General features: G+C 42.6%; 1 protein-coding gene and 1 long non-coding RNA gene across 18 annotated transcripts in view; one reads left to right on the plus strand and one right to left on the minus strand.

The window, feature by feature from the left end:
• The window catches only part of Rad51b (RAD51 paralog B), a 701,675-nt gene that overhangs the window by 142,321 nt on the left and 534,975 nt on the right, over positions 1–24,379 (minus strand). For 12 of the 17 annotated variants that reach the window (XR_001236791.1, XR_001236790.1, XR_001236788.1 and 9 more), the window contains exon 10: positions 3,529–3,607. Coding sequence is in view for 9 of the 17 variants with exons in the window: in XM_013521910.1 (XP_013377364.1) it covers positions 3,529–3,607 (79 nt within the window). In the remaining 8 variants the exon portion in view is untranslated. Of the gene's footprint in view, positions 1–3,514; positions 3,608–6,748; positions 6,822–24,379 lie in introns of all 17 variants that reach the window. The other 5 variants (XM_013521908.1, XM_005399051.2, XM_005399052.2 and 2 more) reach the window with 2 other exon arrangements.
• On the plus strand, positions 10,930–13,510 carry LOC106150152. Its single transcript, XR_001236792.1, has 2 exons — positions 10,930–11,160; positions 11,770–13,510. It is a non-coding gene; the product is annotated as an uncharacterized LOC106150152 (long non-coding RNA).

Raw genomic sequence — 24,379 nt, forward strand, 5'->3', positions numbered from 1 at the left:
TCTTTCCTTTTTTCTTTTTTTCTTGCAAAAGGAGAATAGTTCTGCTTTCTGTTTTACTACAACAATAGCACGGTCCAGCTCCTTCAAGTGTTTAAAAGAATGGCCTGAGAAATCTCTCACCAGCCCGGGTCTCTCCAGCCTGCCGCACCATTGTCCCTCCTATCCCAGTGAACAAAGGGCAGGGAAGGGTGTCAGCCTCCAGTTGCTGTCTGTTCTCAGCATCCTAATCCTTGAGAACTGGCGAGGGGAATGGCCTGTGGAGCTGGTCAATCGCATTTTGCCCTCACTTTCTATTCCCTCCCTCTGTTTGTGCCCTCTGGGAGCTTCAGGTATTAGAAAACCTCCTGGTCGGAGGGCTAGGAGGAGTCGCGGGGCTTGCCGAGGGATAAAAGGCATTGAGGACCATTCCCACGTTCACTCACTGACCCGGCCCCGCCCCCAGGATAGCCCGTGTTCTTTCCCACCGCTCCAGCCTGGCTCCATCGGAGCCTGATGTCACGCCATAAGTGGCTGCTGATTTCTCTAAGGTGGGAGCACTGGGCCTCACGATGCACCCCCCCGCGCACACACCCCAGTCTGTGTGCTGCTCATATGTGGGCTGCCGATTTCCACAGCGACCTGGAGCTGTCGTGCCCCAGAAACCCCTCACAGCAGGAACACTGCTTGGCCTTGACTGCTGTTACCTTGCCAAGTTTACCACTCAGGGAGCAAGGGCTTCTTTGGTTTAAACCTGGGAATTATATAGGTGTGTTTCAGCTCAGTCATCTGGTAAGAACAGGGAAAAATAAGCCTTTATGTGACAGCAGGGTACACGCACGCTGAGGTAGGTAAACGATAAGTGCATCACCTCCCAGGAGAATTGGATAAACTGATGTGACAAGAGCACACCCAAGCAAGTTACTGCAATCCAAGTACGAAAAAACCATCGCTGCCCTCCCCGCAGACGAGGTCTCAGTGTGCACACATATACACATCCCTACAAAATCACGTACACACAATTTTGTAAGTATTTCATGACATAATCAGAACTGTTCTATTCTCCCTTCTTCCCTCCCTCCCTTTCTTCCTAAATGCTGGTTGTGACTCATCAATTTGATTTCATGACCCATTGGTGGGTTGCAGTGCAGTTTTCCAAGCCTTAAATCAGCACGTTCATTTTCGAGCAGACAAAATGAGGGCTCCAGAGATTTTCTCAAGATCACAGCAAAGCTGGAACTGAAACGCAAAGGTTCTCTTCAACAAAAGGGGGCCCTCATTTTCCTGGTCAGCAAAACTCCTGTTTCCTCCCCAGAATCCGCGGAGCACATAACAAGGATGCAGGCCGTGCTGACGGGTCTGCAATGCAGTGGTGCTGCTGCTGACAGCAGAAAGGTCCCCCTGCCTCTGGGCCTCACAGAAGGAAGCGTACTTGAGGAAGCAGGACAGGAAAACAACTTAGAAAATAGCCAGGTGAGGTTCCAAGGATTCCCAGCCATTTTTATATACAGCTCGGGGAACTTGGATCATAAGAGATTTTCCTGAAGTTTTTCTTTCCTGGACACATTGCTCCCGGTCAGTTTTCTTTAGTAAATTATTTTCTCCTCTGTTTTTCAACTTTCTCTATTAGTCCTTCCTTGCAGTTTTTTTTTTTTTTTTAAAAAAAACCTCTATCGTGCATTCTATTTCCAGTTTCTATTTTCTCTAAACAATTTCATCTTCCCTGCCAAAATCACGATGTTAGCAATGAATATCAGGGATGTAGCCCAGAGATTCTTGTTCACACAAATATGGCCAAAGTTATCCCTGTTTGACCACGTTTAGAAATGCTAGTTATCAAGGTACAAAACATTCTAGCAAGGCTTTCAACACGAGCCCACTGGGCAGAACTGATTCTTTTCCTCTTGAATTTATTTTGCACTTTTCCATAGAATTGCTTGAAAACTTCATCTACATTTGCTATTTACTAGACTTCTAATCTTTTAAGACCGCCTCTAAAAATGAAGAGCTCAAAGCCACACTGTGCGCTGGGTAAATAAAACTGAGCTTTCTGATTGCTTATTAGTTATACACCCTTAAAGTGTATGTAACAAAGGGGCCTGCTGTTTGCTGTGCTTAATCTGGTCTTAAAATCTCTGCTTCTTTGTCAGAAAACAATATTTGCAATTGTAAAAAAAAAATATTTACCAAGGAACTTGGATAGCGTAAGTCAAAGGCTAAGAGCCAAAGGTCAGTACTTCTTACCCCAAATTTCTGTGGCCCCCTAGAGTCCCTGCTGTGGAGCTCAGCTGTACCAAACAAACATGCTGCTTTGAGAGTCCATTAGCAAGCGGGCATTTTAGAAGAGGAAGGGAAGGAAGGGCTGCAGCCCGCTTGCCAGCCTGCCTCGCAGAATGCCGCTCCATCTTTGCAATGCCATGTGTTTCCACAGGAATGGTGCAAGGACTGCCCTGTTTCATAAATCTGGAGAAAGCCTCCAACTTACAAAACCCTGGAAGGCAGACACTCCTCCCGCAGACAGCAGTGGCAGTACAGTGGCACCTCTGTTCCTGAACTTAATTTACTTTATGATTTTGGGGAAGATGGCTGTGTTTGTCACCTGATGTGGAGTTTGTGAAAGGAAGCAAAATTTTGTTGAATGCTTTTGTTTGAGAAATGAACTGTTTGCAAACAGAAGTGTTTGTGAACTGAGGTATCACTCTGCCGCTCTTCTGTGACTCAGGTCAGTATTTACCTACGCATCTGGTAGGTGAGGCTGCCTGCCTGACACTGGAGAACAGACAGATGTGTATCCTGAGCACTTCTTAATTTACAAAGCAGTGTTGCATATCCAATCTCAGGGGCTGACTCTTCGCTTAATGGTGTTCTAATTTCTCCCTTCATGTTTTCTGGAAAGATCTGGGATCAGGTGCCTTTCCTAATCACCAGAGTATCCAGCATCCAGGAATCAGCCCCCACTGCAGGTCGGTGAGTTCCAGGCTGCGGCCTTGGGGTATCTCAGCTCCTTCTAAGTCCCATGCCCTGTCACAGGGGCAGGTCAGCAAGCAGGGAATACGCCAGCATAAGGGTCTGTTGGGACTTGAACACTGAGAATGGAAATGGAGAAGGCACAGGGAAGCCTGAGAAATGGAGCTCTTGGAGCCGTGACACAGCAGTGACTCACAGGCAGCCAACCAGGACGGGCTGCAGCTTGGGAAGCGAGAGGCTCCTTGCCCTGGTGTTAAGAGGCCACCTGCCCAGCTGGGTCGCATGCAGAACTCATGAAGAAGACCAGCGGCAGCAATTCCTAGCTTTCTTGTTTTGACGCTCATTTTTGGGTTGTCCCGCTCTGCTATGAAGTCCTACAGTTCTCCCTCTACCACACCTCTAATGGGTCACATTCTTGCCAGAGATGCCAATCTCTTGACCCTACCAGGGCAATATCACTGGCTGATTCTTCTTGGCCCTTCTGTCCTGAAATAGCTTCTAAAATGACCACAGTGGGAGCTACACCAGCAATGGGCAGCACGGCGCATATCAACTTAAAGGCACGGCTTACCGTAAGGATCTTACCTTGAAGAACCAGGCCTTCTGCCTCGATGGTATAGACAAATGAGGTGACGGGAGCCAGGGGGGACTTGGCAATGAGAATCTGCACATAAAGCATAACATTCCAGAGTGAGACAAATGATGAGGCGCAAGCCTCCATCGCTGCCCTTCCAGCGGGACAGGTGGTAACATATGACTACAGGTTATAAGGCTTACTAAAAACATATTTTCAAAGAAATGTTCAAATGTGTGTTATCATTTCAAAGTTGTCACCTTGGAAGGACAAGTATCACACATATTCTGTCACCAGGTGCCATATCTGTCATCCAGTTCTTTCAGAGACATTATTTATGCAACATAATTAGCCATTTTGTTGCTCAAAGGGAAACCTAGCCTGATTCTTTGATTTTACTTATAAACTTAGCTCTTCAAAAAATTTCAAAGCTATCCGTAAAATATTCACCATCACTGCAAATATTCAAAATAATGTGCTAGAGGCAAAGCAATAATACATTGTTTTATTGACACCAAACCCTCAGCAAGTCTGTGTTTACAACCTTTCTGGTGGGTTTTTATTTTTTCTTACTTAAGGTGTAGCACACTTTCCTTGGAGTGGATGATGGGGTAGGCCATGTGACTTGCCTTGGCTAGCTAATAATTTGTGCTGATTCCCAGCCTAAGCCTCAGGAATCCTCAAGTATTTCCATTGGTTCTCTTAGGCTTCTGCCACTGTCCAAGCTAGTCTACTAGAAGGAGAGTAAGATCAGAGCTGGCCAGCCAAGCCCAACTTAAATAGTTGTCCCCTAGGAGGTCCCTATGCAATAGAAAGCAGAAACACCGGAACGACACTCAGGATTTGGAGGCAGATTTATTTAATGTTGGTGGGCACTGACTAGGAATCAACTGTTCCTCAAAATTTCAGGCCTCAAAGGCCCAGGGAGAGAGGTTTTTTATGAGATTGCAGCGGGTGGGGATACAGAGGCAGAGCACTTGGCTGTCTTTGATTGGTTTTACGGTATGCATCACAGTGACCAGCTGTTTCTAAGAGACAGAAGCAACTGGAACTGTAATAGGAACTATCACCTGGGCAACTGAAGTATACTTGCTGGGGTGGGCATTTTCTGCTACACATATCCATGAGAATTAAATATGTCTGCTTTCAATGGTGATGTTATAAAGCATTACTGCAGTAAGAGCTGACCCATACACTAGCCAACACGAAATGGAGAAGGTGTTTGGAGCAACGACATTCTCCCAAGACAAATATTATACCTTTTTAAAGGAGATGGTCATTTGGTTATTTCAAATATCAGAATCATTCACCTATTATCACACATCAGAAGGTCCCACAGATTCTCTCAGAATTGGAGGATTCTTTTATTATACTATGTCTACTGAAGAAAGATGAATGTCATCTTTGTGCTTTACAAATAAAAATAGCATCACCAAAAGCAGTGATAGTTTGGCACAGAACCACAAAGGTAACCAGGGAAGCAAGGAAGAAGGAAGAAATACTTACAAATAACAAAAAGACTACACATAATAGTTCATTCTCGCTCAATTTAATGAGCATTTACTGTCAGTTATGAGAAGTGGCGGAATAATGCGGTGAGAAGATCCCAGGTTTTAGTCCTGGGGTTTGAGTCTAGCTCTTCCACTGGTCGGCTGGTGTCTCTGCCACCACAGTTCCTCCCACCAGCTCTTTCTCTTCTTCCTTTTAGTGAGTAACTGCCCAAGCTCTCACATCTCTCCTCTCTTTTACAACGAGGTGTGGCCAAGTGCCAGCTCTGATTAACAGAATGTGAGTACGGCGGACAGGCAGAATTTCCAGAGTATGTTTCCATAAGAGTGCAGGTGTCCTTCACCTCCCCTTCCCCGCTTCCCAAGGGCAAGACCAAGTTCCAACCACACAGGCGCAGACGACAAACATCCTGGTGGTGATGAAACACGGAAGAAGAGAGCTGGATGACCTCAGAGAGGATCAGGGCTTCCCAATCAGGTCACCTGTCCCCTGAGGACACTCATCTCAAACGGTGCATTTCAGATGTCTTTGTTACCGTGGTACAGTCTCAACTATAACTGATTTTGGACAAACTAAACTTTTTGAATCCTAGTTTCTGCACTTGTAAAGTGAGGGTTAAACATGTGCCTAATTAAGAGTATAGTGAGGATGAAATTAAGCATGTGAAATGCTCATTGCTGTGTCAAGTACATGGTAAGTGCATAATATGTTTCCAAGTTCCCTGTAACTCTTACTTAGCAAAACATAGTATACTTTACTTTTACCAGATGGTCGTTTTCTTAAACTGCTCTAAATTTTTTTTTGTCTTTTTGAGACAGGGTCTTGCTATGCAGTTCAGGCCGGCCTTGAGCTCACTTTGTAGCCCAGGCTGGCCATGGACTGCAACAATCCTCCTGCCTCAGCCTCCCGAGTGCTGGGATTACAGGCGTGAGCCACCACACCCAGCAAACTGCTCTAAATTTGTCTGATAAACTTGTTCATTATTCTCAGAATCAATGAGTAGAAGGTATAAGTGGGCATTGCACTTTCATGTAAAAAAAATCTCATCTAAAAATGAAGGTGAATCATTTTCTGAGACAGTTTGGGGATGATTCATGTGAAATTTAGGCATGCTTCTTAGTAGAGAAATGGCATGGCAGAAGAAAGGACAGCACTTCTCAAACTTTAATGCGGGTATGAATTCCCTATGGGTCCTGCTGACCCGCAGATTCTCACCCAGTAGGTTTTGGATGGGGCCTGAGAGTCTGTATTTCTGATGAGCTCTCAAAAGAACCTGATGCTGGGGTCCACAGATTACATTTTGAGTAGCCTGATCAAAGAGTCTAAGATAGAAAAGCAGGAGATGAGACACCCAGAGCGAGCAAGGAGGCCATTGCAATAATTCAGTGCTGACACGATAAGGGCCTAAAAAACAAATTGTCAGAAAGAATGGGAAGAGGAGAATAGATTAGTGATATATAAATTCTTTAGATCAAACAGTATACAAGAAATCAAATATACCCCAAATCACAGACTGTTATTGTCTATATGTAGCAACCACACACGAAACCAAAAGGATATAAACAGTAGTCAACGAAGTACACAGTATATTCTTGAAAATTATCTCACCATTTTTATTTTATAGGCTGCAGAAGTGGGGACCCAGACAAGAAAGGTGTGATATTCCAGTATTTGTGGGAACAACGGCCTCTGTGCCCAAACCTCCCAGCTGTGGGGTATTACCTGTCATCCAATGCCTCCCTGGGAACAAGGCCTGAAGCCCAGCCATGGGGCTCTCAAACCTGGAGGGACCTCCCTGCAGATAAGCAAAAGGTTTGGATAAGTCACCCACTAATGCTGTGTCTTTCTGGAGCAGTATTCAACATGAGTCATCTAAAGGATGATTTGTGTGCAGCTAAAAAGAGGAAGTGATACATTGTGTCAGATGAATTCCATTTCCTTTCTTGGGAAAGAGCTTCCAGATTGATAGATCAGAGAGTTATCACCAACGTGAACTATCTGATTTTAGCAAAAATGTGACAAACTCTCTTGATAGTCTGCCGGATAAAGTGAAAGCAAGTTGTGCTGGATTCTTACATTATTAGGTGGGTTTTTAAGTGACCATAAGATCTGAAAATCTGCGAGGGGGAGCAACCTCTGGTGGAAGATACAGGGTTCAGCCTTTGTCCTGACACGTTCAACATTTTTGCTGACTGGATGAGAACGTTTTCAATCACATTCATACAACAAACAGGGAACCCAGCAGGAAACAGAATCAACAAAACTGCTGCTCTAATAAAGCTCACATTCCAAAAGGAGGAAAAAGATAATAAACAAGATAAATAAACATGGTATGTCGGGTAATTATATATGTACTATCATGTAACTAAACTAACTGGTAGGATTCTGAACTGATAGGAAGGCAACAGAAGATAAGAAATGTAGAAAACTTCATATATCAGATAACCATGCTAGCCGGGAGTATAGCTCAGTGGCACAAGCGTCTGCCTGGCGAGCGCAAGTTCGTGAGTTCCATTCCCAGTCGGAAAAAAAAAAAAAAAAAGAGCAGATAACCATGGTAGCAAAACAAATCCCAATTTGGTTAAAATATGAGAACAAATTCTACATATCTGCTGGGATGAAATAAATGTAAGGTCTTGTCCTTGAGAACAGAGGACAACTATCGCTTATAGAATACAGGAGATGAGATTTAGCATTCAGAAAATGGATTAGGAGTGTGATTCACTATAGTTCAATGAGCCAGCTGTGAAATGTGATTCTCAAAAATCTAGTGTGGTCTCAGGTCGTATCAATGAAAGCACAGTATCTGGGACACAGGAGGGGCTGCTCCTCTGGACTGTTCTCCCCTTGGCTTGGTGAAACACACCTGCTGCAGTGTGTTTTGATTGGCATCCAAAGTCAAAAAGGGAAACTGACAAGCAGGAAAGCAAGCAAAGGAGAATCAACAAGGTGCTCTGATAGGTAAAGCAAACCATGACCGTGCACTGCAATGCAAAGATGGTGGAAGGGGGCTGGGGCAAAGGTACATGCTGCATTCAATATGAGTTTTCTGACCTTGAAATTCTGTAGTGCTGCATACTAGTTAGGGAAGGCGTAAGTTATCCTCTTAGCCCAGTGGATCTGAGGTGGGGGAAATGCTGGTTATTATGTACCTTTGCGAATACACAGGGATTCCGTTTCTTTTTAGATATGAATCAATACTTTAGGTCCTGTGCTTCTGGCCATTCAAAGCATACACCGTTCTATTCTAAAGCATCCCCTGCCCGCCGACTCCAGGAGGTGACTAAGCTATTCTGTTTCAGATGTTCAACTGTGCTATAAATTTGGGGTGTTCTAATTTGTGTGACTTGGACTGCCGTCCAGTGTCACTCCATCTTCTCTGATACGTAATGCCCTGCAGGGAGGCTTCAGGGCCTAATAAAATTCCAGGTCCTCCGTGAAAAACTTTAATCCCGTTCAGTCCTGTGTGCAATGTGTGGAGCTGGCTCTGGAACTCACTGAAGATGCAGAGGAACATATGATTGAGAAAGAATGAGGGCAGACACAGGCGGATTAGGCAGCCTGGAGCTCCGTGAGGCAGGTATGTATTGTGAGCTGTAAATCCCACCTACCTCACACAGCCTCGTTATTTTCTCTTGAATGTTTCCTTCCTACTAGACCAGCTCAACTTTAACTGCACTTTAGCATCTATCCTTTCTCCTTTCTTCACCTACTCGTTCAAGGAAAGCAGTCACTGGTATCTTTAAATTCCCTTGAGGAACAAGTAAGGTAGACCTGACACACAGTAGGTGCTGGGTCCCAAATCCCATAGTCCCTCTGGAAGGAATTTCCATTGTTTATACTGTCCATTCATCCATGCACTCACTCAGTCCATAGATATCCACTGGGTTCTTTCCCTTGAATTAGGCTGCTCCAGGTACAGGCAACACAGGGGACAAAACAGTAAAGTCCCTGTCCCTATGAAGCTGACATTTGATGGTGGAAGAAAGCCCAGAGAAGCCTTAGGGCTTTTGTGTACTTTGACATTCTACCATATGCCCTTCATTTTTTGAGCATTCAAATCCATCCATCGACTACAGTTTATTCAGCATCTACTCTGGGATAGGTGGTTCAATTTACCCTGTGTGAATTTGCACTCATGGAAAGAGGGCCAGCAGGGCGTGGTGGCACACGCTGGGAATCCCAGCACTTGGGAGGCTGAGGCAGGAGGATCGTTGGGAGTTCAAAACCAGCCTGTGCTACAAAGTGAGCTCAAGGCCAGCTTGAACTGCACAGCAAGACCCTGTCCAGCTCTGACCCCCTCCAAAAAAAAGAGGGCCATCTACTTGTGTCTCAGTTTATTGCTCAGTTGCATCTTCTGAATTCTTCGTGAGATCAAGATTGCAGGCATCGTCTTTGATCTCAGCCGCTCCCTGTCTGTACTTTGCAGTTGTGACTGGCAGGATTGTTTCTCACTGTTCATTTTCTCTCTATGTTGCCCTGTGGAGGTGTCATGCAATTTATAGGAGATGAAAGTACAAAGACTTAGGTGCTCTAAATAAAAGGTGGAAGTCCCTGTTCACCCTCTTCTCCTCCTGTGTCTCTCCCCTACAGTATTAATTTTGCTCTCAGCAAATAAGTTGTCAACTAATTCTCTCTAGCCCTAAAGGGACAGCTGGTTTCAACCTTCCAGTGTTGTCCTTATCAGGTATCCGTATTTTTACATAAGACTCTTAAGGCGGAAGAATGGTCTGTAGTGGTGGAAAGTGCAGTGGGAAGAGGGGAGTGGGTGGAGGAGTGTTCCAGGGTTCTACAGCAGTAATGAGGAGGAGAGCAACAACAAACATGCATTAACCTTTGTGAGAGCCTTTTGAAGTAGGTAGCTTATGAATGCTAAGCTAGATTCCAACTCGGCTACTTGGTTCTCTAGTCCTAACTTATAACTACCACGAGGGCAGGCCCCAGTTTCACACTTACAGATCTATCCATTAGATGAGGAGAATCTGTAACAGCAAGTAAGGGCAACCTGCGCCTGCCACTGCAGAGTGGGTATTGCATGAAACAAAACAAAGAGCTACTCATGGCTTCCACATTGGTCATCTTCCTTTTTCCTTTTACCCCTGAATGTCCAAAGCTTACTACTCTTTACACCTCATACAAATGCCAATTTGGTCCTGTCTTCCAGAAATTTACACCAATTTCTCCAGCCTAGTGCCAACTTTCTAATCCCATCGTGTTTTACCTGTTTTTCTCTAATAATGATACTGCTTCCATCCTTGCTTTGCAGTTACTATTACCTGGATTCACTGTCATCTATTTGAAGGCAGACCTCATGGAATCATTGTTGCCGTTCCTGGTCCCACACTTGCAGTTTAGTGCTACATATATAACAGAAACTCATCTATGAAATGCAAGAATGAGTGAATAAACACACAAACTGGGCATCCACAAAGTCCTACAGATTCGTAACCACTTTGAGGACTTAACTGTGATGTCTTTTCCTTCAAATTAGGGGATTCATAAGATGCCACAGAAAAGAGCAGGCTATCCAGTGAATCTCTGCCAAGATTTTCAGCTTGGGCAGAGCCCAAAGTCAAGTCTTTGGTTCCAGCTTGCTATAGCATCACATGTTTTTCCTGGCCTGTCCCACTTCTGTGAATCTCAGAAAGTGGACAAGGAGTCACAGGACAGAAAGAGCTAGGCACAGGAACCCGAACCTTTCTCCAAAATGGTGACACCTTCGAGGGATACTGCCTGTGTCCTCTTTTTAAAGTAAGGTGGAGCCTCATCTGGGTCACCCCAGCCCAACCCTTCTCCTTGGGTACAGGCTATTCTGGAGGCTGCTTTTGCAGCGCTCTGGTCCTGGCAGACTCTGTGAGTTCCTGCAGTGGAGCCCAGCCTTAGGAAACAGTGAGTTTTGCTTCTGTGGCTTGCGAATGCGGACTTAAATAGGCAGCCATACACCAAGGGCAAGCTGGCACCGATTCTGGTTCTTCCACTTTCTGTTCCCCAATTTCTGTGGCAGGAAGGCTTCCTTTAACACTGGTGATGAATCCTTCCTCTCTTCTGTTTGCTTCCCATTCCCGCCCACTATCCCAAAGCTCACATGGCTTGAGGGTGAAGGGAGGAGTGAAACGAGCTGCCAGAGGAAAAAGGTAAGCAGAATTTCTTCCTGTAGGGCTAGGTGGTTGGACTAGCTTTCTTTTTATCCTGGTTTCTGCTCTAAGGTGACAATGTAGTATGTTTCGCCAAGAACACTATGGTGAGAAATAACTGAAAGAGATCGCTTGGAAATATGACCTTGTGCCCATCCACAACTTGTCTGGCTAGTTCTAGTTCAGTCTTGCTTCCATCTCCCTGTGATCTGCAAGATTGGTTCTCAATGAATGTAGTGATGATGTCCTTGTTGAATGTGTCTGATAGCTTCATTGGCACACGAAAAGCTTTCTGAGAAGTGAGAGTGAGTCCCACTGACTCTGTAATGTTTTCAACAGGGACCCTATTATCTCACTTCAACTGGAGTCCTTGGCTAATAAAACCCATTGCTAAATTAAACAAACCTTTCCTCTAGTTATGCCAAGTGTCTGCGACAAAACTCCATCATGCCAGGGTTTTTCCTTCTTGTCCAAGACTTAGAAAAAGGTTGTTTTCTCAGCTGCTTGCAAGCCCAGGAAGAGAGCCAGGGAGGCAAACAAGCCAGTTCATCTTGCATCAGATAATTCAACAGGCTTTTGATAACCTCAAGTCTTCTGTCCCTTCCCCAGGTTGAGCTGAACTCCCCATACCCAGGGACAGAAGGGCCGGAAATGCTCCAGACAGGAAGATCTGTGACTGGCAGGAGGCCGTGATATCAGGGAGGCTTGCAATGTACCCAACGATCCTCACAGGAATTCCCTAGTCACTGTTAAGAGAGCTGGAGGGAAAAGTGGCAGGGGTCCAGCTCCCAGCGCATATCTGGCTATGATGCTGATTAGAATCTACTTCATCACTTGGAAAATCACTCTGCATGCAACACGGCCACCTCAACACCACAGCTCCACAGGCTTGGGGTAGAGCGAGCAATGACTTTTTAATGGCATGTGAACTGCCTTCCTCACATGGGGGAGTAAAATCTGTAGAAGTAATATAGTGCTGGAAACGCAGGTTGGAAAAATGAAATGTATTTGAGCAGGCATAAATTTAGTGATTTATTTATATATGGCCAACTTCACTTTTCCTATAGCAATTAGGGGTCAGAGAGTAAGCTGGTCTGAATCCCTAATTAAATATAATTCTATACCCTTGGAAGAATCTTCTAGAAAGTTTATATCTGAGGTGGAAAAACTTATTCCTTCATAGACTGTCATCATGTTTTTTCATAACACCTCTCTGGTGACTCTTTTCAAAATGTTTATCTATTATGTGTCAAGTTCCAAAACTATGTAAAGCTACTGCCTAGAAAAGAGCTTCATTCTTAAATAATTTATTGATTTTTTTTCAGATCAGTAGGATAGTACTTTAATAAATTATAGGAGAATAATATGTAGTTCCAGGTCAGTGAGATATTTGCAGTTAATTGTTTTTCCCCAACATTTTATCATAAAAAAATTTCAAACATAAAACAAGGTTGAGAAAATTTTATAATGAATACTTGTAAACTCATAAGTTTATAAACTCTGTTCATCCATCTACCCATCTTTCTTTGGTTCTTGTGCATTTCAAAGCAAACTGCAAACATTAGTATATTTTCCCTTAAATACTTAGCGTGAGCATAACTAATGATAAGCTTAAGATTTTTTTCAAAGGCTTAAAAATGTTGGATTTTTTTTCAGTGAATGTTGCATGTGGTTTCAAAGAATTAGTGATTCTTCTTAAACTGTATTAGAATCAGACAGAATTTAGTGAATACACATATATGGTAGTGTGCAAACTCAACAGTCAAAAATATGGGTTACTGATTCTTTCAATATGAGTACCAGTTTTAATGAGATGTAATTTATATGTAATAAAATTATTTTTAACATAGGCATTAGAGCTATAAATTTCCCTTTAAATGCCACTTTATACTATATACATTTTGGAATGCTATATTTTATTTAATTTTCTCAAAGTATTTTCTAATTTCTTTTGTGGTTTATTCTTAAGCCTATTGCTTATTGAGCAGTGTGCCTGTGTGTATTTTAAAAGTTGTACACATTAGAATTCTCCAAATGTTCATCTCTTATTATTAATTTTATTCCAATGTGATTAGAGAAATTTGTCTGATTTCAATTCTTTAAAATATACTGAGGCTCATTTTATAGTCCAATCTATAGTTTGTGCTAGAGGATACTCTATGTACATTTGATAAGAATGTATCTATGCTGTTGTTGGGTGGGGTGCTCTGTAGAAGTCTATTAGGTCATAGTGTTGTTCAACTCTTCTAATTCTTGTCAAATTTCTATCTAGTTGTTTTATTCATTATTGAAAGTGTGGTGTTAAAATTTCCAACCAATACTGATAATATCTATTTCTCCAGTTTTGCTAGTTTTTGGTTCATATATCTTTTTTTGGGGGGTTAGTTATTACACAGAAATATATTTATTTTGTTTTTTTGTTTTTTTTTTTTTGGTTTTGGTTTTTCTCCGGTACCGGGAACCGAACTCACGACCTTGCGCTTGCCAGGCAGGCGCTTTTGCCGCTGAGCTAAATCCCCAGCGCCAGAAATATATTTATAATAGTTAGGTCTTCCTAACAGAGTGAGCTTTTCATCATTATAAAATATCCTGTATTTTCCAGTAACACGTTTTGTCTTAAAGTCTGTCTTGTGTGATATTTATATAACTATTCCAGTTCTTATTTATTGTTTATATGATGTATATTTGAGCATCTTTTTTGCTTTCAAGCTATGAGTATCTTTTTAAAAAAATTAATTAAGTTTATTGGTATACTTTAGGTATATACAATGATCACATTCATCATAGGGAATTTGTACCTGTACATAATATATTTTGATTTGTCTTTTTTTTCCTATTAGTTTCTTTGACTGTAAACTATGTCTCCTATGGACAGCATACAGTTGAATCATGGCTTCTTTTTAACCATTGTGCCAATCTCTGCCTTTGATCAGAGTGTTTAATCCATTTACATTTAATGTAATTACTGGTAATATAGGGTATATGGGCAGTCATTTTGCTATTTGTTTTGTTTGTCTGCTATATTGTTTCTCTTCTGTTTTTTCTATTACTGTCTTATTTATATTATTTTTCTGGAATATGATTTTCATTTTTTCCTTGTTTAGTTTTGCTATAATTTTTAGTTATTGCCTTATTGGCTCTTAGCATTGATATTAACATTTTAACTTAAAACTATTTAGTTTTGAGTAATATCCCCTTAATTTGGGTGCTGTAACCTTTCCAATTCTTACTTCTCTCATCTCTGAGATTAACGATAATGCTGACCTCATATAGCCTAGTTGTGAGGATTAATAAGGTGAAAGAAATAATGAAAAACATGGTGTTCTATAGAAATCTAAGAAATGCTGATTTCTTTTCACTATGGTAGGGGAATCATATAGGAATAAAAATGTAGGAAAATTAGTAAGCTTTACTTTTAAGTTTTTAAAATAAAAAGTTAACGTAAGTATCATGAACTTCAACTTACTAACAAGTATGAACTGGTTTTATTGTGATCTGAATTTAGAAAGTTCACTTCAGGTCCAATTAAAGCAATCAAACACTATAACACACTATTTCAAGTGATAGAGACCCATTCCCTTCCTTTACCTTATATCAGGGGTAAAATATGGTCCAGAAAGACCACAGGAGCTCTGTCCAACTGTAAATGCTGAGCTCTCTGGACACTGGGTTTGGCAGGCCTGACTTCTAGCACTGTCCATAGATCCATAGGAAGGAGAGTTGGATTTTCCTGTCCAGGCTTGCTAGAAAACACAGTCAACTCAAGACAGATGTGGCCGTGAAGGTCACACAAGGAAGTCTGTGGTTGTGTTATTATTATGGTAAAGAGATGCCAGGAACTCAGAGGGTGTGTCTTGAAATCTCAAGCACACATCCCTCTTACATCATGTTCAGGCCACACGGGATTTTCTTTAGTCTCACAGGAACTGTTTCAAGGAAGGCAACATGTTCTATGTAAAGAGGTTGAAATCTGGGCTTGACACATCCAAAAGCAGCTGGTCAAGTGGGACTAGTTTGTGAAATGTACCACATCCCTGGCCCTGTTCTGATGGGTGGAGGAACCAATGTGAGAAATCAACATGTTCTTTCTTCAGAGGATGGCCAAATTAGTTCTGATTACCGCAGCATTCTTACTACTTCTCCAAAGTCTTCTTTCATTGAAGAAAGGGAAAGGACAAAAAGAAACATCAGACAGAATTTCAGATGAGTTGAAAATTGTAACAGTAAGAAAGTAGATTACCCTTCTCATCCTTTTTTTCAGAGCTCAAATTCAATCCACTTTGAACTAGTCTTTGTAACATGTTCAGTACGATGGAGGGGAGCTGGAACTTCATGCAATAGCTCCAGGGCTGTCAGTGCATAATGGAAATGTGTCAGCTTAGAATTTTGTATTTTTAACGTGAACGAATCCAAGTATTACACTACATATAAACACAAAGTGACTCATTTATGAAGTATTGTTGGAAAATTAAGTTATCTTTAACTTGCAGAAATTAGCATATAGACTGAAGTAATTCAACAAATGGGGAGCTGTGTGACAGAAACTTCAGAAAGACTTTGGTTAGAAAAGTTTGACAGCAACCAGGTTGAATATGTAAAGAATTTTAAAAACTATCTTAGCTCTCTGGGAATCAACCAGATTTCCATCTGAAGATCTACTTCAAATATTATAACTCCTGGCAGACTTTGGATAACAATAGTGATAAGAGCTAACATTTATTAATTAAGATCTTCCTGGGTGCCAAACACTATCTCAAGGCATGTAATCTTCATATCAGCCTTATTAGGTAAATATTATCCCCATTTTACCAATGAGGAAACTGGCACAGGTCAAACAAGTCTCCTGATGAATACGGGGAGTGACAGGCTGCCCATGCCTACAACTTTTATCTATAGAAGCCTGAGAACCAGTGCGCCCACTCGGAAGGTACTCACGAGATATAATTTTAAAGGTTCCAGAAGGTCCCTAGTCAACCTCTCCCTTCTCCCACTGACGTGTCAGAAATTCTCATACATTTGGACTAAACTGAGCTTTATGCCGTCTACCTGTTCAGCAAACACACGTATACTACCAGGTAGAGAATATTTTCTAGAATGTGTCAGTAGTTCTTTTTACCTGGAACATGGAGCCTCAAGGTTGAGAATTCAGACGAATATCAACCATCAAAGAAGTCATAACTGTCCAATATAAGAGGTTCCCTGGGCTGGAAAGTCTGGACAGGGCCTTTTGTGGAGTGTAGAAAAGCCTGGCACTGAGCCACCAAAGAAGGGTGAAGGAGTCTTCCTATTTCGTCACCATGTTAGGAATGGTCTTGCTTAGAATCCTAGGAGCCTTTTACAGTATCATAATCTCACAAGCCTCTTTTGCGTTACTGTTGACCTGACTATCACAGGACTCTGCCAGTCCCAGGGATTGCTTTGACCTCTCTTTGCCTTCCTTGTACCATGACTATGACTTTATGTGTTCTGCTTATATACATAACACATATCCACTATAAACAAGTCAAGCAATACAAATGTTATAGGCAGCTGAGTTAGATAAAAATATCATAGGCAGTCAGACAGGGCCAGGTCCTCAAAGGAGCCAATATGAGAGACAAGATAAGATACCTGTGCGCCAGACCTCAAGACAAAAGGACTAAACAAACGCACCCACAGACCTCCCTAGGTGTGAACATCAGGGATTGATATTCTAAATAGGTAGCAACCACCTTCAAAAAGCCAGAGTCACTAGCGCAACCCCCTACAGGAAAAGCCCCTGTTCCGCGTTCATGTCCGCTTGCTATGCGACTGGCTTCCCCATTTGATTCCAGTTTACTCAATTTTACCTGAACAACTACACTTGCAACCTTACTGGCCGACCATAGTTTTGTCCCACCTCATGCCCACCTTGTAATTCCCATTTTCTCCCTATCTTAGACCCGCCTCACCTCAGGGTTTTGCTCTATAAAGTCCCTGGGAGGGGCAAGGTCCTTGGCAACCCACTCGGGCCCCCTTCTGTCCCTCTCTCGGACAGAAGCTTTCTTTCCCTCAATAAATATATTCTGCTCTTAACCTCCATTGTTCCTAAAATTCATTCTTCAGTTTTAGAGAACACGAACTCATCCCAGACATCGTTCAGGTTGGGAGTCTTTATTTTCCTGTATCACAAAGGTTTATGAGAAATATAGCAAACCAGTCCCTTCTCTGTGACTCTGAGAGAGGGAAAATCTTTATGATGGAAACTATAGAACAGAATGTGGGCCAGTCTCCCCAGGGCCCTTCAGAGGCGGGACTGGAGGCAAGTCCAGAAGAGCTGCTCGTACAAAGGCCTAAGCTCTTGTGGGGCTTTTGTAACAGAAGCTGTAGCCTGTCACTCCTCTTCTCCAGTCTGCTCCCAGGCAGGCAACTGCCTCTGGAACGGCTCACAGCAACCTTGGAGGCACAACAATGTGGAAAGTCTCCCTTTTGTTCTCCAAGCATAGCCACCTTAAATAACAACTCTCAGAATTTACCTGCCTTCCCAAGGAGTTAATCAGGTGTCAGAAGTAAACCAGAGCTCTGCCTAATTACTACGGGACAGAGCTTTTATCTCCAGGACAAGAAAGCCCACATGAGCTTTCTTCAGTGCTCAGGCAGTTCTTCCAATACAAGGAAGAAGGATGAATTAGAGCTATCTAACCCAAGGACACCGTGAATTCCTATCCAGGGGCCGGCAGATTCATCCCAGGGGAGCGGGTCAGCATGGATCAAATGACAAGGGGGTGTGAGCTTGGGGACAATTTGGGGGAGGGGCCTTAAGGTACCTCATTGTTCTGAGCTTGATTTGATTTGGTGACCTGGGGCAGGTTTTGGGGCCATAGCCTCCTTCAATTTCCACTTCTTGTTTGTTTGTTTTCAGTGCTGGGGTTCAAATTCACAGCCTCTTGCGTAGCAAGCAACTGCTCTACTGTTGAGTTCTATCCCCAGTCTCATTTCTCCCTTTAAAACCTGATCATAAGAGAGAGGCCAATTAATGTGGGCTCAAGTGAAATATACTTAAAACAGTAACTATATTTAAAGATCCGTGGGGTTGGGGATTTAGCTCAGCGGCAGAGCGCCTGCCTGGTAATCGCAAGGTCTTGAGTTTAATTCCTGGTACCGGAAAACAACAACAACAACAACAAAAACTAAAGATCCACTCAGGCCAGACCAGTACAGAACACCGCTTATGGAGTCTTTGTAAAATGTCTGCTATGTTCTTTTGAGTCCCAGGTAGAAAGGCTGCTAGGCCAGGTTAATAAGGAAGCAAGGCATAGCTACAGTATGCATTAGCTATGGGGGTGCAGGTAGTACTGGGGACCGAACCAAGTGCTTTTATACTGAGGTACATCTCCAGCCTTGTTTTAGTTTATTTTGTTTTATTTTCATTTTGAGACAAGGTCTTGCTAAGTCATTCAGTGGTCCAGGCTGGCCTGAATTTGGGATCCTCTTGCCTGAGGTTCCCAGAGTGATGGGACTGTAGGAATGTGCCACCACGCCCAACAGAATTAGTTTTTCTTTTCTTTCTTGTTTTCTGTTTTGAGATAGGGTCTTACTATCTAGCACAGGCTGGCCTTGAATTCACTATGTGGTCCAGGCTGGCCTCGAACTCATGAGGATCCTCCTGCCTCAGCTGCCTGACTGCTGGAACTACGTGCACCACCGTACCGGGCCAGAATTAGTTATTTTTGAAGTAAAACTACATTTCTGTTTCCCTTATTTGGATCAATTTTTTGTTGTATTTATTTATTTATTTATTTTTATCTTTTTGAGACGGGGTCTCACTATGCAGTTCAGGCTGGCTTTGAGCTTACTTTGTAATCCTGGCTGGCCTCTAACTTGCAACGATCCTCCTGCCTCAGCCTCCTGAGTGCTGGGATTACAGGTGTGTGCCACCACGCTTGGCACTTATTGTTTTTAATAATTAAAATACTTCAAGTTTTCCTGATATAGTTTAAGGAACACAAAATCTCATTCATTTTAATGTTATCATCTTCTTGACAATATTTCGGCACTTCTGTACCATGAAACACTATGTTGCTTTGAAAAGGAGTTAGTACCTATATATCCATGGAGAAATAGCCTGTGATGTATAAGTTATTTTATAGGCAGGTCATATAACATGTACATTTTCCTATATGTAGAGAAAAAGTGTAGAAGATTACATATCTCTGGCAGACTTTCCATCCTGTTCTGTATTAACCTACATTGCTTGATTTCCCTCCACAACTCGCAAGGGTTGCTTTTTGCTTTCCATTTCAGAATAAATCAACGAAAAACATCCTCTGCTTATACAGGTAGAGAAAGTCAAGTTAAGGAGAGTGTGAGTGCTCTGCCGTTTTCGGTCAGCAGTCTTGCTGTGATGTGCAACGTGCTCTCGCTAGAGCATTTCTGTTGAATAGGCACAGCCTGTAGCTGAGCGCCATGGAAGGCTCTTATGCCAGAATGAAAATACAAGACCTAAAAAGGGCAGGCACACTTTGCAATTATATAAAACCATATTTACAAGAAGTATAAGCAATGCTAAGTAAGCAATGACTACTTAGAACTGAATGACTTATTTTATGTTATATTCATTCAACAAATGTTTATTGAGTCCCTCCTATGTCCCAGGTCCTGAGCTACGCATTTGGGAAAACAAAAATGAATTTGCTGAGGTCCCTGCCCATAAGGAGCTGAAAGGCCCAGTTTGAGGTAACCCAGAAGGCTTTGGGAATCCAGAAGATGACACATGCTTTAAGAAACACTTGCTTCATAGCTCCTTGTTTAGGGTGAGCAGCAGTCCAGGGCTTTAGTGGCTTAAATGCCTTTTAGCTTTCTAAAATACAAATAATTTAGAGAGCAAAAGAAAAGATACGCAATAGGAAACAAAGATAGACCTTTGGTAAAAGAGATCATGAGGTGGAGGGTTGCGGGAGGGAAAGGAGAGGAAGGGCAATAAGCAGAATTAAGATATTTTATATACATGTAACCTACGTCCCACAGTGCATGTAATCAATAGGTACTACAAATAGATACCAATAAAACAAAATTTAAAGTGTGTGTGTGTGTGTGTGTGTGTGTGTGTTAAAAGAGATGTGTCCTGGCAGAGCAGATGGATCATATATCCAAATAATGTTAAGAAAGTAAATTTCCTCTTTTTCAGACAAAGCAAGAACCCTGTGTAAGGGGTGATCGACGTATATGGTGAACGTATAAATTTTAAAAATTTATTATAGTAAAAGACACATTGGTATTAATCCCTCCTAAAATACTCCTCCTTGCTTCAACACATGTGGCCCACCACTCTTGCCACTTTCTGAGACAGTTCTGGAAGTCCTTTCCAGTGCCTTCAGAAGATGTGATTAAACATTAGGGTGAACCCTGCTGCTGAGGAGCAGTCAACTGAAAGGCAGGGTCGTGAAAACACTTGCGTGTGTCCTCATCCGCTTCAGTAATCAGATCTGACACCGGGCAACTTCTGGCTCTTCCTCAAAGTCAAAGTGACCGCGAGAGAAAGGCAAACGTTCTGAATTGATACAGGACACCGAGGCGCCGTGACCGTACACTTAAAACCCTCACAAAAGGAAACTTCCAGAACTGTTTCAGAAAGCGGCAAAAACATGGGATAGATGTGTCTGAAGTCAGGGAGAGTGTTTTGAGGGGGATTAAGGGCAATATGTCCTTTGAGGTAATACATTTTTTAAAAAGATTTTAATTTTCACCATCTTTTTCGGTGACACTTTGTGGAAACCCAAAGTGCTCAGTAATGGATTACCACATTGTAACCTGGTGAAGGCCACCCATGGCTCCCAGGTATCTACCTTTCCCTCCCTTCAGCACATCCTTCTCATATGGTCTGCCTGGGTGCTCTGGTCTCACCTCTCCCTCTCCCCCTTTTGATTATTCCCGAATACAACCTTGCTGAGTGAATACATCAGAGTACCTTGGACTCTTCACTCCATGGTGAGTGAATTCTGTTCCAGCCCAGCGGAAAAGTTCAGCTATGCTGCACCTTCTCTCTCCTTCTCAGGCAGGACCTGCTGCCTCCCTGCACACTGTGAAGAGGTGCTGCTAACAGAGCAATTGCCAGGCTCTTCCTCAGCCTGACTGTAGCAGGTCGGCTGTTTCTGTTGTATAAACACTGAAACTACCATGCCGTTTGGCCAAGAGTAGCTGCCCCAAAGCCCTCCAAATGCCCCATGGCTGCTCCAGCCCCAGGACTGTGTAACGTGATCCAGCACTGAAGGGGTTACTGCCTGCTGCATTGTGTGTGGGAGGCACCAGCACCAACACCCCTTCCCCAGTGACTGGCATTCGTCCTGCCTGGTCCCTTCCTATGCAGTCATTACAAGTTTTTATCATCCCCTTGCCCATCACACTACATGATGATCAATGATTCGGAGACCTACCGATCTGGCTGGATTTTGAAAATTATGTTTAATTCATCTTTGCTTTGCCCAGAATCCTGCAGATTCCACACAGATGTTTAATAAGTATCAGCTTGCTATATGACCACATTTCCAAAATGATTACTAATCTCACCTTACTTGTTTGATGCCACTTTTGAACTGGAAAGAATACTTTACAGCCCACCATTAATGACTGAGACTAACCCACAAACGGCTGTATTTTCGTAGTGCAAGCAATGACTTTAAGGAGCTTCCCCAAGTTTAATATGTAGCAAAGACACTGTGAATAGAGGGGCTAACAGAAAACTCCAAATGATCCTTTAATTGGTCTTGAATTGATATTTTAAACTTAGTCTTTACCTGAACCTTTTCAAAGAAACTTACAAGCCAACAAAGCTGTTTGATGCCTCTTTCTGCCTGTGGTGGAGGTGAATAAGGAGAAGGCCAAAAAGAAACTAGGAAGAGGAAGAGCAAAGGTATAAGGAGAAAGAAAAGGCAACAAAGTAATCTAGAAAAAGGCAGACTTTGCCTCTCCCTAATGGGAGGATAAGAACATCAGTTTAATGATCATGGTTCTCATTATCAGAATGTTCTGGCTTCACATCTGTACACAACCAAGAGCATCTAACGTGTGTCTTATTTAGCATTTTTTTTCTGTTTCAAGTTACAGAGATACATCTGAGACTAAGCAACAAGGGAACCTATTGGCTTTCATCTCTGAGATGTTCATGGGTGACTGACCCCAGGTACAGCTGGATCCAGGGCCTCTGATGATGACCTGCCTCGCTCCTGGAAAATTTTCTCTGAACTTCTTGCTTTTGGTTTATACTGGGATGCCTTTGCTGTCTCTCTCAAGCGGGTTTCCTTCGTACGGTGGCAGAGGTGCCCACTCGGAAGGCCCATGCTTACATTCCACCAATTTAGCAATCCTGATTGTTTAGCCAAATCTTCGGTTCACTTTAATCAGCTTAGAGTGAGTTAACCAGTTACTACAAACCAATCTTTGAAGAAAGGGAATGTGATCTTTCCTGGTCATAAATGGAGCCAAGTTGGTATAATCCGTCTTACCTAGACAACACAGACTGAAAATTGAATAAGGCTATTTCCTTTCAGGAAAATCATGGAGCAGGTATTAAAATAAGGAATAAGAGGTCAAGGGCAAACAAAAACACCGGATATCTACCATGCTGTTTATGAAGCATGACGACCTAGTAGCTCAAAGTTACTTCAGAGTCTTGAGTTTGACTCCCTTTCCTACCATTTACCAGTTGTTTTAGCCTTAGGACGTTTCTTAATCTCTCAGGACCTATTTTTCCATCTGTAAATTCAGGGCAATCACATCCATTTTGCAACATTATTGCAAAAACCCACCTCCTAGTATATTATAAAAATGTTCATATGGCTTTTACATGGGTTTGGCACAAAAATGGCGGGTTTAACATCCCTATTAGCATTTCTTGGGGCCAGGACAGCTGTACAAAGCATAAAGACTCTAATGAACACAGTAGGAGAGAAGCTGCATAACCACACTCGGGTGCTAAGCCATGGCTTACGGCCCCATGTTTTAGCTCCTGTAGAGGCTCTGGGCTTGGTCTTTTTCTTTTTTTGGTTTTTCTCTGGTACCAGGAACCGAACTCACGACCTTGCGCTTGCCAGGCAGGCGCTTTGCCGCTGAGCTAAATCCCCAGCCCCTTGGGCTTGGTCTTGACCCTCGAACAGAAGTGTTACCTCCAGTTCTGCAAACCCTTCTGAGCCCAACATCTCCTTTGTTTCCACTCTGTTGTATACGTTTGGTAGGATGAATGATCCTACTCGTTCATCCAGACAATTATGTTCTGTATACTTGTTCATGATTTTGAAAGCTCTACTTTCAGGTTTCCCATGATAAGAAGGACATAACTTGAAGAAGGCCAAAGCCCAGCTGTAATTTAAGGTGGACTGGCAATTCAGAATGTTAATTTCAATTATTTTATTATCTACGGCTCGGAGTTATAGACTGAAGGAAGTCAGAGGATTCAGGACTTTCGAGATATATTTGTAGAATCAGCCCCAAGTTGGGGAATAAAAAAAAAAAATTAACAATTCTTTGTGACCAAGTTCCTTAGTGTATAAAATGGCGATAACGGGACTTACTTTACAAAAATGCGATGACGAGGTGATCATGTGTGTCTCTTCAGTACCTTGCGAATGTGTCAGTGCTTGATAAATATGAGCTGCTATTGTTATTAAGCTCTACTCCATTGGAAACCAATAATTTAGTAATCTTACTGATCCTTTCCAAGGAAGAGTTCTTCACTTCTGAAACAAGGGAAGTTTAAAGGATCGGGTCAATCTTATAGATGTAATGCTGTGTGAAAGTAGGAAGAGAAATCATCCATCTTGACCCCTAACTTGTCCGTTTGCTGTTAGCTTTGTGGGCCAGGTCTTCTTGCCTGGCAGATTATGACTGTGGAAAACACCCTGTAGATCCAGTTTGCTCTTGGCTTTGGGTTCCATAATGAGGGCCTCTGCCTACCTCTGGAGTTCATAAACCAAACCATGAGAAAAGAAATTAGCCAAAGTTCAACTGTATATCAAAGAAAGCCACAGAGCCAGAGAGCTCCCCGAGGACCCACACAGCCGCTTTGTCTACTGCCAAGCCATGGCCCTAATGCACGGATACGCCTGTCAGCCAAGAGCCAAAGCCACAAAGTTCCACCAGCTCATTTAGCCTTGGCATTTCGAAGTACTAAGGGATCTGTTATTTGGGTTGTTTTCTCATTGTGAAGGGTAAAAGCAGAAATGCTCCTCCATCATCAGGACTGGTTTACTAAAATCACCACCACTCC

This window comes from Chinchilla lanigera, unplaced genomic scaffold (assembly GCF_000276665.1).
Source record: "Chinchilla lanigera isolate Chin_1 unplaced genomic scaffold, ChiLan1.0 scaffold00065, whole genome shotgun sequence".
NCBI lineage: Eukaryota > Metazoa > Chordata > Mammalia > Rodentia > Chinchillidae > Chinchilla > Chinchilla lanigera.